The following is a 20,317-nucleotide window of genomic DNA, read 5'->3' on the forward strand; positions in this document are numbered from 1 at the left end:
ATCTGGGCCCTTTGAGTTTTCTTCTTTTGGCTTCAAATCTCTCTCTGGTTCACAGTTTAGATTCTGGTTTCAAGTGTTCGTTCATACAAGAAAATATTTATTGAGCTCTTACTTTGTGTCAAGCACTGGTCTGCATGCTTGAGGTACATCAGTGAACAAAATGAACAGAAATTTCTGTCCTTGTGGAGCTTTCATTCTGGTGAGAGGCTATAGTCAATAAACAGTATATGTAATCTGTAAGTTATATAGTACATTAGAAGATGATAGTGATATGGGAAAAAATAATAAAACAGGATTAGGGCTATTGAGATTGCTGGATAAATAGGTGGCCAAGGTAGGTCTTCTTGACAGCTTGAGATTTGAGCAAGGAGATGAGGTATTTTACCATGTGTATAAATGGGGGAAGAGCATACCAGGCATGAGGAATAGCTACAGCAAAGGCCCTGAGGTGAGAACTTGCCTGATGTGTCTGAAGAATATCAAGGAGCTCACTGTGGCTGAGGAGGAGAGAAGGTTAGAAAGGTAATGGAGGATCAGATTCTTTAGGACTTTGTAGGCATTTGTAGTAACTTTGACACTTACTCAGAATAAACTTGAGAGCTATTGCAGAGCACTGAGAAGAAGAATGACATGATCTAAAAAGATCCCTCGGCTGCTATGTGGAGAATAGATGGTGAAGGTGAGGAGGAACCAAGATCTCTTAGGAGGCTATTGCAGTATCCCAGGTGAGAGGTAGTGGTGGCTCAGATCAGGGTCATAGCAATGGAAGGGGTAAGAAAAGGTCAAATTCTGGATGTATTTTGATATAGGCAAGCATGATTTCCTGATGATTTGGATGTGAGGTATGAGAGAAAGAGAGCAGTCAGGAAGACTACGGGATTTGGGCCTGAGAAATTTGAAGGATTGGTTGTCATCAACAGAAACAAGGAAGCCGCAGTTGAGGCAGACTTGGAGGGGCTGGGTGACATGTCAGTAATTCAATTTTGGAAATTTTAAGTTTGAGATGGCTGTTAAACTTCCAAAAGGAGATGTCAAGTAGCCAGTTGGATAGATGTGTGGAGTTTGGGAAGAGAAGCATATACATGGCATGTAAAACCTTGAGGTTGGATGAGATCCCCAAGAGAGTAAGTGTAGGAGACAAAGAGAACTAAGGACTAAGGCCTGGGACATTATAACATCAAGAGGATAGGGAGGAGAGAAGGAACCAGCAAAGGAGACTGAGAAAGAATGGTCAATGAGGTAGGAAAACCAAGAGAGTATGGAGTCCTAGAAGCAAAAGTGAAGAGTGTTTTGAGGTGGAAGGAGTGGTCAGCTATGCCAAATACTGCTGATAGGTCAAGTAAGATGAGAGCTGAGAGGTGACCTGTGGATTTAGCAACGTGGAAATCATTAGTGACCTTGAAGAAGAGTTTCAATGAAGTAGGTTTAAGAAGATTGGGAGGAGAGAAATTGGAGCTGACATCTATAAAGCATTCTTAAAATTTTTTGCAGCAAGGGGGAGCAAAGAAATAGGTGGGAGTGTGTGAGAAAAGTGTGTTTGAGGGTTTTTTTTTAATTTTTATTTTTAAGATGAGAATAAGAGCAGCATGTTCATGAGCTGATGGGAAAGATCCAGCAGAGAGTGAAGAACTGATGAAGGAGGAGAGAGAAGGAGGGTTGCTGGAGTGATGTCCTTGAGTAGGTAGAGGGGATGTGCTCTAGTGTACAAGGGGAGGGACAGACTGGACAGGAGGAGGGAAGTACAACTGGAAAGAGGTGGGAAAGGGAGTCTGTGGATGCAGATGTGGCTCGGTACGGAGATGCGGCGTGGGAATCTATGTAGTTTCTTGATTGCTTCAATTTTCTTAGTGAAGTAGGAAGCCAGGTTATCAACTGAGAGGTCAGAAGGAGAAGGTAGAGTTAGGATTTGAGGAGAGAGGAGAAAATGTGAAATAGTTATCTAGGAGAGTGAGACAGTGAATGAACCTAGAAATGTAAGGTATGATTGTCATGCAGTATTAAGGGGCCCACTTGAAACTAGGGATTATAAATTTACAGTGAAGCCAAGCAGCATGGGTGTGTGTGCATGCACATGTTTGTTTTCCCCAGCTACCATAAGCTACATGAGTGCAGGCACAGAATAGTCAATTGTGCTTTTACCAAGCGAGTGTCACACAGTGAGAGAGAGACAGAGAGAGGCAAGGGATTTGATAGTATACACAGATTAATTATAATGATTAACAGTGAAATTTAAGCTGCTAAGAAAGGGAGAGTGGAAATCAGTGGGGAATGGGTCAGTGACAAAGTTGTAGTTTTGAGGTCCTGGTGCCGTTAAAGGATAGTTGGGTTGAGATACTATAGGGAGGGAGTGAGCTGGAAAGATGGGTGATGCTTGAAATTGAGATTATGGAGGCGTTGTAGTTATTGGTAATAATAAGGTCTTGGGCATGACCATGGGAATACATAGTTGAAGTAGAATAGAACATCAGTGAAACAGAGGAATTCTATAAACTAAGACTCAGATTGTTGGAAGGATCATCTATATATTGAACTTGCTAAGAATTTAAGACACTTGCCTTCAATTAAAGACAGTCTGTGTGAGAATATTAGTAGGCTTTTATATTCGGAGATGTTAGGAATAGTTTAATCAAATGATTCTCAACTGAGACCCAGTGGGGATTGGGGAATACTTGTCAATGCTACACATAGCCTCTGAAGATGTTGATTTGCCTGGCTCCCATTGAGAATCACTTAACTATTAAGCGCTATTACCAAGTTGATTGGAAGCACTGTCTCAATTACAGTGGATAGAAGCTGTTAGGAAATTTTGAGCCAGTCTGCTTCATCCAGTATAGGAATGGCTTTGCTGGAGGATCATCCACCCTTTTTGGTTGAATGCTTTAAATAACAGATAGCTCAGTACTTTGTGAAGCAGTCCTAGAAACAATTAATTGCATAGAGAAATCAAAGAACTGTCCTGTTAATTCTCAGCGGAGAGAATATCTTTTTATGCTGGTAGTTTGGGGAAAAGATATTATTTTACTTTGCGTCATAGTACTAAGAACAGCAGTGAACATTTTATCTGTCAGTGATGTATTTTCCCCTGCTTCTACCCTATTACTAGCTTTCATTTTGATCATTCTTCTTAGTCTCCCTAGGAGGTGAAGAAAGTTCAATGGAACTGGAAAAGATTTAGCTCAGGGCAACTGAAGTGGTCAAGGGGATTGGGAAAATGGGGATTGTCTAATGTAATAAGTGTGGAAAAACCAAAGCTGAGAAGAGATTTAATTGGAATTTGTATTACAGGTTATGTATAAGGCAAGTATGGATTTGATTTCCCAAATCTCAGATTGCTGTAACTCAGGACATTCCCTAAAGCTTAAAATGGTTTACCAATTACAAACAAAATGAAGGCATTACTGAACACAGTAGGCAGTAATTTATGGAGTACATTACACTCAGAGATGATCCAGGCACAAAATAGATATGGTTCAAAAAGGTGCTACAATGATTTCTCATGAATGATGGCTCTACATAATTGAAGTTAGGAAAATACTTGGCCTATACTTCTGACACTGTTATCTTGGAGAGGAAATATGTTTTTATTCCCAATATTTTTCTATGCATTATTTTTTCCTACCAGGTCTTCTACTGGTTATGGTTGACCCAGATTACATATTCTTGTGCTTTATAGAACTTAATAAGGGGCATTGTTTTGTTTGGCATGGTAGTGTATGTGAATTAACCAGATGAAAGCATTTAGTACATAGAATCTCCGTGCATGCATCTGGTATGGCTTCTTCCTTTTGCAAGTGGGGAAAATGAGGCTCCAGGAAGGAGAGGTGACTTGCTCACATTCACACAGTGAGTGAGTAGTTAAGGTGGGACCAGATGGCAGATCTCCTGACTAGGAGTATTATGCGTTTTTCCATTATAGTGTATTGGTTTACGTTAGTGGCTGGTTAGAGAAATGGGCACAGAGTGCTTAGATAATTTACCCAGTTTGCATGGGAAATCATTGGCAGAGCCAGCTGAGCTTATTGGTTACAGAACTCCCTTAGCCTAAGTACTCTGGCACAAGTAAGATATTAATGAGACTGACTAGGAGAAATGATTATATCTGAGATTTTGGGCTTTTTTACTTATTACCTTTAAATAAGGGCTGTCTGGAATGGTGTTGATAGTAGCTCTATCCCATTGCCTCTGCACTTAATCCAAAGTACAGATAAGGCTCCTGGGTAGTTAATGTATAAATACTTAAGCATCACTTATGAGTGAAAGATATTTATATTTATTTTTAATTATTTTCCTTTCAAAACAGATTACTTTCTTCAGTTTGAGTTATAACTCTTATTTGTACATAGTAGGTGCTTAATGTCTTTTTGTTGCTTAATATCAGATTTAAGAACAAACAGGTTAAATCATAGTACTGTAGTTGAAGGCAAATTATTATACTAGAAAGAGATTTATAAATCTTCCTGATAGACATAACTTCTGTGTTAACTTATAACTTAGTTTTATATTCTTGGCTTTTCTAATGTCTTGTTTCATAAGCTAAAGCATGCATTTTTAACTGGGCATTATTGCCTCAAAGGATGAACATTGAGTCTTGGGGGGCAGAAAAAAATCCTTTTTTTGTATAAAGCACAGATATATGTACAATATATAAACATATATAGGACAAAAAATGTCTAGAAAGGCTCCTCAGGGGGACCATAATGAAAACAGTGAAGAAACACTGAGCTGAAGGATCTGGTTGCATATACTAAGCTCTGTGCTAAAGGAAATCCCCAGATATCACTGTATTCACTGTGAAGATCAAACTCGTAGGAAAGTCAGAGTTTCCACTGTGCTTTAAAGATGTGAGTGACTTCAAATGGCCCAGGAAATGGAGTGGTTAGGACTACTTTTACAATTGGGCAATACATTTTAGACATTTCCAGCCACATCAATTTGCTTACTGTATAACCTTTCCTATACTGTCTTGACTTAAGTATCCTCGACCTGAAAGTCTGGTCATTGTAGATAAAATCTCAGTTGCCTAGTTGGGCTACCCACAACCCCTGTCAGAGCCCGGTTTATGGCTGTGGAAACCCAACCATGTGGGTCTGTCATTTATAATTTGATAATATCTCTCTATTATCATTATGAAAGGAGAAGCTGAGGGTGAATGCTTTATGCCAAATGTGACAGATTTTAACAGTTGATTCCTCCCGCCTTTGCCTCCTTGGTCTCCAGTGAGATTGTCTCCTCTTTCAATTTAGTACATCAAAAAGCCTAGTTGCAAAGTACTTTGTTATCATTAGATGGTCTAGGCATCATATTCAGTACTGTACCTTGAACTGGGGAAACACCTGGTAAGTAAGAGGTGGCTTTAAGGGCAAGGAAAAGAAGATGTTAGTAGAAGCCTGGTGAGTTTTTTTCTTTTTTCAAGACAGCATTGTCACTTACTGTTTCACATAGGAAGGTAGCATTATACACAGTGTCCTTGTTTAACATTACCCCAAGGCCTTCATCCCTGGTTTTGTAACCTGAGCACTGATAAGGGCTGTGGGGTGGGGGTGTTATTCTACACTGGTGGCTTCTGGGCATTCAGTGGGTCTTTTAACAAATACCCCCACAGAGAAGGGAAGTGCTGCGATCTTTCACTGTTTCTAATTAGTGAAGGATTAGACTAAACAAATGTTACAAAGTTGTGACTTTGATCCCCCAGTGGTAAGCAATAATTGTATAGATTGGATTTCAAAAGCCCTGGAGATTACTTTTAGTTTATCTATTATGGTTTAATCCCCAGTAATGCAGGTGGGTGAGGATTAAGTGGAATTTTAATAGTAGAAATGACAGTTCTTTCATATGTCTATTTTCTGTCTTCTCATTGTAAATGTGAAGAATTGATCATCCATTAATGTGTGCCCCTCTAAATTTACTTGGCAATAAGATCCCATGGCAGAAATCCTAGATTCCAGTTCAAGGAATTTGTACCTGATGTTCAGAGCAGTGGTAAGAAGTGAGTACCAAAAACACAAGACCTGTCTGTGGTACATGGACCCTGCTCCTGAGAAAGCAGATGGCTAATGCCTTTAATATAAAATTTTTAAGTAAAAAATGGTGATTAAATAAAAATCGGAATCTAATGTTACAGAAAATAAAACATCAACTTAGCAAGAGGAAGAGTGGTTAATGAAGAGGGTTCTAGTCTGGTCTGTCTCTGCATGTGTGATCTTGGGAAAGTGGCTTCATGTCTCTGGACTACGGTTCCCTAATCTCTAGGATGTGTAGAACTCTAGAATGATATAATTATACCAACACTATATTCTGTGAAAGTGAGTTCCTTGAGTCAGACTGAGTTGCTACTCTTTTTCAACCCAGCGTCTAATATTGTGGAACCAAAAAAATGGCTTGAATACTCTCTGACAGCTGTCTAACTGTGAATGTTGTAGTCAAAAATAAAATAAATAAGATATATGCTGATTTCCATTCGAGTGTGTGTGTGTGTGTGTGTGAGTGTGTGTGTGTATAGAAGGCATAATATGGTGGAAGAGAGTATTATAAAAGAAAGAGGGGAAAAGGGAGCTGTGAAAAATTAGAGAAGACAGAAGGGAATAAACGTATGAGTAAAATGATGAGACTGTTTAAAAAAAATCACCCTCGAAATTATGCATAATCAAATGAATGATGGGAAGTCTCTTCAAACTGGTCACCCTGGAGGCGCTGCTCTTCTGCTGCCACCTTGCAAAAACATTTTTGGTACTCCTCCTTTGGAATTATTTTTAGAGCTGGTTATGAATCACATAAGAGAAGTGGTCTTTTTTTTCATGGTATAGTCTCGTTTTATTGCTCTCATTACGTCCCACACTTGGTTCTGAGTGGTTTTTGACTTCATTCTAAACATTCTTTTGAGGATTTTCAAGAGTGTACTTCAGGCTCTGGAGATAGGACTTTATAATGGTACCATTATTGGAATTAGCATAAAGCTTTCTTTAACAACTTTGAAAAACACAGTACTCATCCTGCTGTGTAGTTCAGTTTATTAAGAATTTGTGTGTATATGTGCATAGAAGAAAAGACTAGGAAGACATTTGCCAAAGTATTAATTGGTATCTTTGGTGGTTTAATTTTCTTCTTTGTACTTTTCTCTATTTCCCATATTTTCTACAATGAACATATTGTTTATAATCAGGAAAAAGAAAAAAGCATAGTCTTATTATTTTCCAGTTATGTTTATTATATGTGCAAGTATTAGCAGAAACAGTTCTTGACCTATGAGCAGGTGTCCCATGTGTCATAGGGAGAGCAGAGATTCATTTTTTGAATCTAATGCCAATGGTGGAACCAAATATACTGCTTAGGCCTATTTCCCTAAATAAGTGCTGTTTTTAATAATGTACTTCAAAGTTTTGCTCTTTTCAAGCAACAGTTTAGTGAAAGAGAATAAATTGGTTCTTCTAATTCTTTTGTGATTTCAAAAAGCATTTCATTTCAATTCACCACGCAGAAATGAAATGTAGGTTTATTTCCCTGATAGTAGTGAAATAATTTCTAATGAAGTACTTTCTTAAAAGAATTTTTTACCCAAATAGTATGTTGTGATTTAAGAATATCACTCAAAAATAGGTACAACTTCTCTTTGTAGAACTGAAATATCTTAGTTGTAGTTACAATAAGTTTGGTCATGTTTATTACATAGGTGGAAAAGAAAATATATTGTATGGAGAAGAAGGGGATGTAAAGAAAACTTAAAATATGGAAAAAACATGAACTTCTCAAGATGACACCATATAATTGCTACTTTAAAGAAATAAATGCCAAAATATGAACATAAAAAATATCTAACAGATCATTTGAGGCATTTTGCGGTGTGGTCATGGAAATTCTTAATATTTGAGTAGTATATAAATTTAAGGTAAAAACTTCTCTGCATGGTTAGTGCTCACAGGTTCTGACAGTCATGTTAGGCAATCAGTGGATATTTCAGCCTCCCTCCACATACTTAGCACTATCCCAGGAGTTGTGGAGTGCAGAACCATTAGCTATTGTCCTTATCTGCAAGGAGTTTATAATACAGTTGAGGATGGCAGATGGACTCAAGACAAGTACTTATACTAACAGATTCTCTAAAGGGAGACTTGAATTGTAAGGACAAGAAAGGCAGATGGCACAAAGGGAGAGGTTACTGTGGGCTAAAACCATCTAGAGTTTTCCAGAGTGGGGGGAAGATATTTCTGATGTTGACAGGAGGGAAGATTGAATCTTTTAAATGTTTTTATTCTCTTTTTTCATTGAAAATCTTTTCAAGTAATGACTTAAAACGTGAGGACTTTAGCCAAAAATTTTCTGTCCTAATTAGATCTATACCAGAGGTCCTCAATTAGAGGTGATTTTGTCTCCCAAAGGACATTTGGCAGTGGTGTAGATGTCTGGGTGGGTATAGGCCAGGGATACACAGAACTCTCCACCCCCACCCCCAAACACCAAAGAATTCTCCAGTCTGACATGTCAATAGTGATGAGGTCAAGGAACCCTACATACACTTGAAGGACACTGGAGAGACAGTGGGGCCTAAACACCTGTCTACCACTCGTTTTATGTGACCAATGCCTCCAGGAATTATAGGGTTGATCTGGGATCAGTTAGTAAGTGGCATATGATTAACTATTCCGTCCTGAGGTGTTCAGCAAAAACCATAGTGTAAACCAGAGACAGAATGAGGGATTACCAACAAGAGAACTATATATGAATAAAAAACATCTTTTTACACTTGACCCAAGTTTGTGTCATAAACAGTATTTGTACATCAAGACATTGTATATGTCTCAACTCTTTACATGTTACCAAGACCTCTAGGCTTAATAGAAAGAGTATGAAATTTAGAATCAGAGAGTCCTAGATTTCAAGTTCTGGTTCCAGTTATGTGACTTTAGATAAGCTACTTAATTTCTCTGAGTTATAGTTTATTCTGTAAAGGATAATAATAAACCCTCTCTAAAAGGATAATACAGTAAATAAAATATATGTTGATTTCTATTTGTGTGTTGAAGGCATGCTTTGATTGTTGTGAGGATTAAAGTAGTCTTGTGTGCTGAGTACTTAAAACATTACCTTGCACATATTTAGCACTCAGTAAACATTAGCCATCATTATTATTAACCCTTACAATAATTCTGGAAGGTAAGTCTTGTTATACCCAGTGCATAAATGTAGAAACTGAGGTGCAGACAAGGTATAACTTGTGTAAGACCACACAGTAAATAGTAGAAGGATTCAAGTCCAGGCGTGTATTTATCTCCAAATTCATATGCTTATCATATTGCCTTGATGGAGAAGTGGGAAAAGAACAGAACAGTTAAAAGGAAAAAATACTTTTTATTTATTTATTTTTTTGTCTTTTTTGTGACCGGCCACACTGCGCTCAGCTAGTGAGCGCACCGGTCATCCCTATATAGGATCCGAACCCACGGCGGGAGCGCCGCTGCGCTCCCAGCGCCGCACTCTCCCGAGTGCGCCATGGGGTCGGCCCGGAAAAAATACTTTTTAAACAAGTACTTTTTCCCTTTCCTCATATTAAAATTTCTCTTTTTGCCTAGGTTTTTAATTCGCTAAATGTCTCATGTAACATAACTCAAAATTGCTATGTGAAATGCATTTTATGTTTCTAAAATAACAATGTGCCTTTAGAGTTGTAAAGAGATATCTAAACAATTTCATATACAGGTATTTCAAGTTTTCTTAAAACTTCTTATTAAAAAATAAATTCTCATCCCCAAGACTTGAGAATTTCCCATTTTAAATATTTATTCTAGAGGCTATAGTTTTGTTCCTGACATTTCCTAGAAGAATCTGTGCCAATGACCGGCACTACTAGATTTTTTTCATGATACTTTTATTTTTATCTGTTATTCCACTGCTGCCAATTTAGGAGACTACCAAAACTGAATCAGATGCTTTTAGGAACGGAGTTTAATATACTTATAATGACTTCCAGAATAATTTGTTTTATTACTCAACTTCCCCCTTCTGCATCACTGAAGAATCAGTTGAGTAGGTAAATTCATGTATTCCTTCCTAGTTGAGTATTTTGTGCATCAATAAAACCATAGATGCTAGAGCCAATTTCAGCAACTACCTCCTAAAGGAATGAATTCTTCTTAATAGAGATGACATTTCCATGCCCTGAATCCTGGGGAGACAAATCGAGCAAACAAGAAAAGATTTATGTAACTCTTTCCTATGAGAAGAATAATTGTACAGTGGGTACATGTGGGCAGAATTTTAATAAACATTGAACCAGGCAAAATAGAGTTTCCTTAAAGCCATAGGTGTGTAAAATATTATCCAAGGTTTTTGAGGAGCAATAATGTGCAAGCAGTCTGCTTTGAATAAATAAAAATGGGTTATTTTTCTAATTGTGTAAATTTGTATGTTTTTAACTTCTTTAAAATATAAGCAGTGTAGCATAATGAACCTCTCATTAGTTGGCTAAATTATCCATTGTTTATAAGAAAATACTGAGCAAAAGTCCTTCCAGCTTATTATAATTAGCCTGAAACCTGATTATAAACTCTTAGTCATCTGTAAGCCTTAAAAGGATTCTGCAATTTAACATTCTTATTTTTCTATTACATAATTAAACAAAAACAAAACAAAACAAAAACTTAAGCCCTGCTAATTCCAAGTTATTGTTAAGAGATGCTAAAGAATGCCTCTTTACTTCATAAAATCACAAACTCCTACAATAGAAGGGACCTTAACAACCATGGGTAGCAATCATCTCATTTTACAGACACACAAAGAGATTGATTAATTTGTCTAATATCACACACGTAGGCAGAGCCAGGAAGGAAATCCAAGTTTTCTGACCATTCGTTCAGTTCTCTTCCCACTATTTTGACTTTTTCATAATTTTATCCAGTAGAATTGGGGCATTTAATTTTTTTATTGTAAAATGCACATAGCATAAAATCATTAAATTTCAAAAAATCCTTTTGAATAGGTGAATAGTACATGAACATGAAACAGAAATCAAAAGGTGTACACAAAGGTTTACAGTATACAGTGATGAGTCTAGCTCCCACTCCTAACTCCTGTCCATACAAGTTCCCCTCCTTGTAGGCAGCCACTGTAAAGAATGAGGCATTTAAAATAAACTGTTTTGGTCTAATAACATGCATAAACTGACATTGTATTGCATTATTCTTTACAAGTTGCAGTATGACCTGCCAAGTTTAGGGAATGCCCAACAGGAAAAACATAAGACATAGAATTGGAATACGGAGAGATTTATGAATTAGATTTGAAAATTACCCAAAGTCCAAGTTACTTCCAGTAATAGAAGTGAAGCCTCTCTTATAGCAGTAGTTTTATTACTCAGATTGCCTTTTGTATAAATAGCCTAAAGTATATTATAAGAGTTCTCATGTATCCTCATGACAGGTAAAATCCCTGTCTGAGTATTACATAACTGCATACAACTGCTTTAAAATCAGTAGCACACTGGCCAAAAGAAAGAACCATGTTGATATTTGAATAAACATCCTCAGGCTCTGAAACTGTCAGTGTAGGACAGAGCACGGCTCTGCTTCTCTCAGGCCTCTGAGCCTCCGTGTCCTACCGTGATGAAACCTTAGTGCCCTGTCCTTGGACTGGCACTGGGATGAGGAGGTAAAGGGGCTCTAGGAGGACATGTGCACCTTTGGCTACACTGCCACCGTTGAGGTTGTGCAGCATGAAAAGCAGTGGAGCAGCAGTGGCCCCATAGTGCTGTCTGGCCACGGTAGCCTTAAAAATACAGGTACTGGGTTGACAGCAGCCTGTGACTGCCTATGTGGGGAGAGGTCAGGCTCAGAAGAGCTGCAGGCCAGTGCCTAGCAGGCCACAATTGGGGTTTCATCCCCGTTTAGAAGGCACATCTCCAGTGAAAGGCTTAAGGAAGGCACACATTCCTCTTTTTTGATACCTCTGTGTGACCCAGTATGTGATGACAGGTTTCACCTGGCAGGGGAAAGAATGTAGGAAGTTTGTAGGGAGTTTAGAGAACTAGAGATGAGAGTGGATTCAGGGAAGGGATGGGGAGAGGAAAAATGAGGTGGGAGGAAGTTGTCTTTTTTTGAGAGAGAAGTTCTTTGACTTGTGTACTGTTAGACCCTTGGATTGTGGTTTCGTGTTCTACCTTATGGCAGTGTCTTTCAAACTTTTCCAATCCTAAGACTGTCCTGGAGTACTTGCTAAAAACTGAGATTCTTTGGTCTCTGTTCTAAAGATGCAGACTCAGCAAGTCTGAGGTAGAGTCCTTGAATACTGGGGTAGTTTTAATAAGTGCACCAAGTGATTTTGGGGAACACTACTGGATCTGGGCTGGTACTTATACTTTCATCTGTTCTAGACGTTCTGCTCCAGATTTGTCCTCCATTGTAAATACAGACATCAAGAGTACTGGAGGCTTAACTGCTCATGGCTCACTTATATCAAAGTTGGAGCTTTATTTAAAAAAACATGCATATTCCTTTTCACCTGATAATAATGACTTGGGCTGATTTTTTACAATATTTTTGATTATTTAAAATAATGGAATATTTACATAGAAGTAGAGAGTAGAATGGCAGTTACCAGAGGCTGGAAGGGATTGGGGGAAAGGGGACAGTGAAAGATTGGTTAAGGATACAAAAGTACAGCTAGATAGGAGTTCTATAGCACTGTAGGGTAACTATCATTTACAACAATTTATTGTATAGTTTCAATTAGCTATAAGAGAGGGTTTTGAGTGTTTCCAACATAAAGAAATGGTAAATGTTTGAGGTAGTGGGAAAAAAAAATCAGTGTTTGCCAAGATTTCAGGGGATGAAGGAGGGAGGAAGGAATGACTAGGTGGAGTAGAGAAGATTTTTTAGGGCAAAAAAACTATTCTGTATGACACCGTAATGGTGAATACCTGACATTATGCATTTGGCAAAACCTATGGAACTGTACAATACAAAGAGGGAACCCTGATGTAAAACTGAGTTAATAATAATATATCAATATTGATCCATAACTGTAACAAACGTACCACACTCATGTAACATGTTAATAATAGGAGAAACTGGGGGTGGGGTATGGGAACTCTCTGTCCTTTCTGCTCCATTTCTCTGTAAACCTAAAACTGCTACAAAAATAAAGAAAAAATGGAATATTAGATCATAGTGTTTAAAACATCAGTTATGTTAATCTTTGCAAACAGAACCACTGAGTGGCCTTTTGTTGTAGTGGTCTTGCTGTTACTTTTGACCTGGACTAATATTGTGTGATGATTTAAAAATGTATTGAGAATTAAGGGCGTATGGTAATTGACAATAGGTTTTTTTTTTTAATAGTTAGAACTCTGATAATGAGGAAGTAGCCTTTGTTTCATCATCACAGTCATTTTAAAAGTTCACAGTGTAAATGAAAATTTTCAGTGATTGTGTTTTTTCTCTTCAGATAGGAACCAAGGCTTTAGTCTGCTCAACTCATTGGCTGGAACAACCCATAGCATTGGGTCATCAGAGACCTGTCACTCAGAGGTAGAGAATTTTCTTGGATCTTTTTTCCTCTTTGGCTTTAACTTCTCCGTGTCATTACGAATCTTTACATATTAGTCATTTTTTTCCTTTCTCTTTAAAAGGTGGCTAAGAATATTAAAAATAGATGAAGGGAGAATCTAAAACAGCCCTATTATGCCTGGCCCCTCTTGAGAGAGGACTAGTCCATCCCTTTTAAAGCAGTAAGCCCTTTCAAGATGTTTGCAGTTGGGGTTTTTTTTTTTTTTTTTTTTTTTGCTGGAGTGCTTAAAATATGCTAGGATTTCCTTAAGGCATAAACTTGCCTCCAGGTCTGTAGATAGAAAATAAAATTGATTTTTTTTTTTTTAGTACTTCCTGTATACAAAGTCCCTGTACAAATCTGAGGCAAGGTCTCTGCCCTCAAGGAATTTATAGTCTGATTTCAACCCTCTGTTATCAAGGACTTTGGTCCAAGTTTACCTTGGTCCACCTGCTGGAACCAAGAGCAAATCATACAGTGTCACATTGTCTTTCCAGGGATCTTGTTCATCAGCCTCTGAGCTATGTGTGTTATGATTGTGTACATTTTCATATTTTGAATATAACATGGATATTAAACGAAACAAACACAAAATATATTTTAACAGCCTACAGAAAAATTATAACACTTTGTAGTTTTTTTCCTTGAGGGAACATACTCCTGAGGTAGTGAATTTTTAGCCTTTTATTTTTCAATGTGATCTTACTCCTTCTTCCTTCTTTCCTTGCTTCTAGCTCCTATTACTGCTTCTCTAAAGCCAACCAGAGAGTGAAAGTATGAGCCTTTTTGGATTTAGTTTTAAAATAGCCTACTATTAAATTGTTGCTTATGTGTATTTTCCTCAACAGCAGCCCCATTTGCCAGCAGCAGATAGGACTGAATCTGTCTCAGATCATCGGGGTGGTGCATCTAACACAACAGATGCCCAGGTTGATAGCATTGTGGGTAAGTTCCTCCTTTGGCTACCAAGAGATAGATAGCACCATGGAACTTGGAATAGGTATCTGGGCAGAAATTATTGAAGGGAAGTTGACTTTAAACATGGAGAAAGGAAGAATATTGGTAGCATACCTCAAGTGCATGAGAGCCTTGCTGATGGCTATCAGAAAAAGGGGGAAGAATAAACACATAACAAATACATGGGCACCATTTTCTCTTTGATGGTCTTAGCAGGATCTTGATTCAGATCATCTTAGCTAAAACAGACAGAACCAGGTGGCAAAACAGCTTTATAGCTCTGTATTCCACATTTTTAAAAATAGTATTTAACAGTAGTCAGATTTGATGATGACAAGAATAATACAATTTTATGCTTATGAGTCTTTTCACATCCTTTTAAAATTCTTTTATATCTACTTTCTCATTTGGTAATGAAGTTTGGCAGAGAAGTTATTTCATGGAGATGAAGCTGAAGCCCAGAGAAGTTTAGTAACTTGTCCAAAGACATCTAGTGAGAAGAGCCTGGAACTGAAACAGGAATCCAATCTGCTGTTCAAAAGCCAGAAAGCCAAGGAGCTTAGTTGACAATAACTATAAATGTTCTTTTGTTGAGGAACGACTTATATCCCTACTTTCAGTCTTTATGCCATAGAGGGCTCATGTGCAGGTAATAATTCTTCTAAAACTATTTTTTTCTGATTATAAGATAACCCATATAGAAAACTCAAGTGATTGTCTATAGAAACATATGAAGAAGAAAAAATTATGTATTGAATCCTTCCTATTGGCTTTTAAACCTGCTAAAGCCTCTGCCATTTAAACAAATCATTAATCACACTGAAGGGGGCGAGAAAGACAAGAACTAACCTAAGTAACTTTGGAAAATAGTAATTGGACTGGATTGCCATAAGGCTAAAAACAAAAAGAACTGAACACAGATACTGACTCTACTTAATAAATTTGTTTTTCACGGGGGTTTGGGTTAGCAATTTTGAAGTTCTATATATGTATATTAGGGTTGAAAAGCTAAGAAAATGTATCATCGATAATGAGAGCTAGGTTTCTCCCTGTCAGAGAAAGAAGTTACAAATAAGGAAAGGAGAAGTCTGGCATGAACCCTTTGCTATTGGATTGGAATCTAACATATCAGTATGAGCTCATGGTTTTTAAATATATACTTACATTTAGAACAATAGGGAAATAAATATAGGTGTGTGCATGCATGTGTTGGTGTACATACATCATCCTCCGAGAGGGCCTAGAAGGAACAATACTCCAGTAGCAAGCAACACCCTTAACACTGAGATCTTGGTTTCTAGATACATTCTCCAATATAAGGAATCAGGGTTCCTAAGAGAAGTCGTTGATTACAGGGCTAGGGCAGGAAAAAATGCAGGATAAGCCTGAAGCATCTTGTGGTGTCCGAAAGTAAGGAAGTACTCAAAAAAGAATGGGAACATGTTGAAATATGTTTTAGGAACCAACCTGAAAGAGCATCTGATGGCTAAAGTGGGAACAATTTGACTAGCAAAATAAATTAATATAGTATTGGGTTATAACCCATAGAATAAACTAAATATCCATGAGTCCATTCTAATGCAAATAAATAAATAAATAAATAAATAAATAAATAAATAAATAAATAAATAAATAAATAAATGGGAAAGGACAGATTCTTCTTACAGAAGAATTCTGATTAATAAGCGTAGAAGGAATTAGGAAAAGAGAAAACCGCCATTAAGCACAAAAACAGTAATAGTTGTTGCAAGCAAGATCTACTCATGGATGTTAAAATTAGTGAATGAAAGTTTGAGGAGAAGTAGGATATTTGCATAGTCTAAAAGTATTTTCCCCAAGATACTTATTTATTACAAAGGAGAAAATAGTAACTTCACACTGGAGAAACCTGGCAGATACCAGCCATTTTAACTAAGTGATGAGGGTTCACATCACCAGTAATCAGACACACTGACATCATATCCCCCCAATAAGATGCAGTGAAAAGGGCACATCACTTCTGTGGTGTTCTTGCCAAAAATGCATCACCGCAGTCTAATTATAAGAACATATCACACAAATCCAAAGTGAGGGACATTATACAAAATAACTGATTGTACTCTTCAAAAGTGCCAAAGTCATGAAAGACAAGGAAAGACTAAGGAGCTGTCACAAATTGGAGAAGACTAAGAAGATTTGACAGCTAAATTCTGTGTAGGATCCTGGAACAGAAAAAGGATATTAGTGGAAAAACTGACGAAGTGTGAGTAAAGTCTGTGTTGTGGTTAATAGCATTGTACCAATATTAACTTCCTGATTTTTATAATTGTAGCATGGTTATATAAGATGTTCACACTAGGGGAAGGTGGGTGAAGGCCGTATGGGAGCTCTTTATACTATGCTTTCAAATTTTTTGTAAGACTAAAATGATTTCAAAAATTTTTTAAAAAGGCAAAACCAAATCAACAAAAACTGAATACTTACTCAACCCCATATCTCTTTACTAGCCTTATTTCCATTGCTTATCTCCCAGTCACCTTTCAACTCACTTCCATCTAGCTTTTGCCCCCATTATGCCACTAAAACAGCTCTGTGCAAATGACCTCCATGCCAGTAAATTTAAGATATTTTCCAGTCTTCATCTTGACCTCTATGTGGCATTCAGTATTATGGATCAATCCCCCTTTGAAACATTATCTGCTTCTGACTCACTCAACCCAACATCTCCTGGTTTTCTTTCTACTTCTCTGGTTATTCCTCCTCTTTCTTTGATAGATTACCCTCCCTTGCCCAGCCTTTAAATACTGTCATTCTTCAACGGTCCACTTAAACTCCTCTTCCAAATCTGTTATTATGTATGAAGTGATTCTGTCCACATCCATACCTCAATTACCATGTATACACAGATAAATCACAAATTTTTATCTTCAGCCCTGTATACCAACTGCCTACATGACACGTCCATTGAACTAAAGTAAATTTATTAACCCAAATGCATTTTTAACCCCAAGTTATATAGCATTGTGGCAGATGCAAAGAATTATAAGTCATTGTCCTTGTTCTTCAAGGAGCTAACAGTCTAAAAATGTAGAGACAGGACTTGAACAGTTAAGGTCATAAGATTTGTTTGGAGTCCTGTACACTGGGGTTCAAACCATGGCTCTACCACTAGTATTGGTATGACCTTGAGTAAATTGTTTAACCTCTGTGGGTCTTAGTTTCCTTTTCTGTAAAATAGGGGTGACAAATCTTCCCTCACAGGGCTGTTGCAAAATGAAATGGACTCGTGTAAGTTAAAGCACTTAGCAGTGCAGGCACAAAGTAAACTCTCTCTCTTATCATAGTAGTATTTATTATAGTGGTGGTGGAGAAATGTTAGAATATGAAGTAGCATATGCAAGTGCCAAGACAGTTCTATAAACAGTAAGCTTAGAATTCTAAGGGGGAAGATCTGTGAACTGGGATGGGCAGGGAAGAAGCTCTAAAGGTGGTGGGCCTGGAGTGGAGAATGAGTATAAATTCTGATTAAAAACAAACTTTGATAAAGAACCAATGTGCTGAGGTAGAAATAGTAAAGGATTTGTAGTAAGAAAATATGAATTTAAATAGGCTCTATCTCTGAGTATCCCTAATGTCAGATGAATTCATTTTTAACTACAGGTTTTTTATCTGTAAATTGGAGATAATGACATCTGTCCTAATCACTTTATGTGGTTGTTGTTAGTAGTAGATGTGAAAATATTTGTTGTACAATAAAATACAGTGTAGATTTTAGTCATGTATTGTTGAATCAGTGTACCTTAGCAGAGTGAGTGTGGCCTTCAGAGTTGAAACACCTAAGTCTGAATCCACTTATTAGCTGTGACTTAGAATAAGTCACTTCAACTCTGAGCTTTAGTTTCTTATCTCTAAAATGAAAATAGTATTCCATACCTTGTTATGGAGTTGTAAGGATAGAAGAAGTTACTATTCACTTGTGAGTCTCCATGAGCTGTAAAGCTGGTACACTGGGCACTCGATCATTGGTGACTTTCATCAAAGCAGCATTGATTTCCTTAGGATTCTGTGTATTTAGCACATATATAAATAATGTGTGACAAATAATATGACACATTCTTACTTCAGATCCCGTGTTAGATCTGGATATTCAAGAATTAGCCAGTCTCACTACTGGAGGAGGAGATCTGGAGAATTTTGAAAGACTATTTTCAAAGTTAAAAGAAATGAAAGGTAATCAGATCCATTGTGTCTAACATATTCCCACACTGATGCTCATCTATTTTATGAAGTAGGATTTTATTTTGTAACTGCTCGATTGGGTTCCATGCTCTGGTCTCAGCTGTCTTGAGAAACTTAGCTACTGGGAGGACTATGTTTCCCTGGGGAAAATATTCCCTTCTTCATTTTCTTTCCTCTTATTTCTCTTTTTTCTCTTGCCTCTCTATTTCTTTCATTTTGTCTCATTAACATGGAATCTGTAAGATCCCTACCAATTTACTCACATCATTCTCATCTGGAAAATCTGGAAGGCTTCAATTCTCTAAAAACTGTAATGACTACACCATAAACAGATGTCTTTGAAACCCATCTCGCATCTTCTAGTGTTAGAACATCCATACACTCCAGATTCTCCTGTGCTATTAGACAAATTTTTTAAGATCTATTTTCCCCCTAGACAAGGCTGCGACGCTTCCTCACGAGCAAAGGAAGTTGCATGCAGAAAAGGTGAGACAATCAGTCAGGTATTTATTGAGGGCCTACCAAAGGTCCAGTGCTGTAATAATTATATATCACACTTGTGTATTTCTAAAGGGTCTTAGTGTGAGCTTTTCGTTGGATGTTAACTTTTTAATTTAATATTTATACAATAGTAATATAGTTGCTGTAGTCCAAACACGAGTTTTCAAATGTATGTTGTGTGACATGGTACCTTCACTGAGACGCAGGATGTTTGCCTTCCTGTTAGACTGGAAAACTCTTAGATGGTTTGTTTTGTTATTACCAACACAACACATGTTCTTGGCAGGAAACGTATATGGTTGATTCACATTATATGAATGTGTCATATTTATTTATCCAGTTCCCTTTTGGACATTTAGGCCATGTGCATTTTTTGCTTTTATAAATAATGAAGCTGTGCATATCCTTACCCATCACCTTTGTATACAACTCTGATTATGTCCTTAGTATAAATTTCTAGATGTGGAAGTCCTGGGTCAAAGGGTATTCAAAGATTCTGATATATGTTGCAGGAGGGTTGGAGGGCAAAGTATAGAATTTCATGTCTCAGTTCAAGGTATGACATATAAAATGAGCTGCAATTTAGCTGTTGCCTGAAATTTGTTGCATGCTTCTCTCCACAGGTGGCCAAAGCATTCTGGATGGCAATTGGGGGAGACAGAGATGAAATTGAAGGTCTTTCATCTGATGAAGAACACTAAATTGTTCATCCTAGGTTTTGACTAACAAAGATGCTAGTTCTCTCATCCTGAGATATTTCCCTACTCAACCCAGTTATATTTTGCTGAAATCCCATTATCATGTTGGCTGCCTAACTTATTGATAGGGTCCCCTTAATTTTAGTTTTTAGTGGGTAAGGAGAAGTCTTTTTTCTCTCAGTATATTGTGAGGGTGTGAGGAGTGCTAGTAATGAGTGAGAATTTGGATTTTCTCTGTTCAGGGAGCTTGTGGCTCTGAGCCATGATGCTTGTTTTGGGAAGAAAGAAGGCTGCTGCAGATTTGGTTTGTGCTATAGTATAGGTGGGGCCAAAGCCAGTGGCCCACAGGTTAGTCTCCAACTAAAAAAATGCTTCTGGGCATTTCTTTTGAAGTTCACTGCTAGAAAGAA

At 37.4% G+C, this 20,317-nt stretch overlaps 1 protein-coding gene across 2 annotated transcripts in view; it reads left to right on the top strand.

The window, feature by feature from the left end:
- Positions 1-20,317, top strand: part of AAGAB (alpha and gamma adaptin binding protein) — a 41,914-nt gene extending 21,597 nt beyond the window's left edge. The window contains exons 6-10 of one of the 2 annotated variants that reach the window (XM_063090451.1): positions 13,432-13,514; positions 14,382-14,478; positions 18,595-18,699; positions 19,145-19,194; positions 19,833-20,317. In XM_063090451.1, coding sequence (XP_062946521.1) covers positions 13,432-13,514; positions 14,382-14,478; positions 18,595-18,699; positions 19,145-19,194; positions 19,833-19,910 — 413 coding nt within the window. In that variant the 3' untranslated portion in view covers positions 19,911-20,317. The remainder of the gene's footprint in view (positions 1-13,431; positions 13,515-14,381; positions 14,479-18,594; positions 18,700-19,144; positions 19,195-19,832) is intronic. The other variant, XM_063090452.1, reaches the window with a different exon arrangement.

The sequence above is a fragment of the Cynocephalus volans genome, chromosome 3 (genome assembly GCF_027409185.1).
Source record: "Cynocephalus volans isolate mCynVol1 chromosome 3, mCynVol1.pri, whole genome shotgun sequence".
Lineage (NCBI taxonomy): Eukaryota > Metazoa > Chordata > Mammalia > Dermoptera > Cynocephalidae > Cynocephalus > Cynocephalus volans.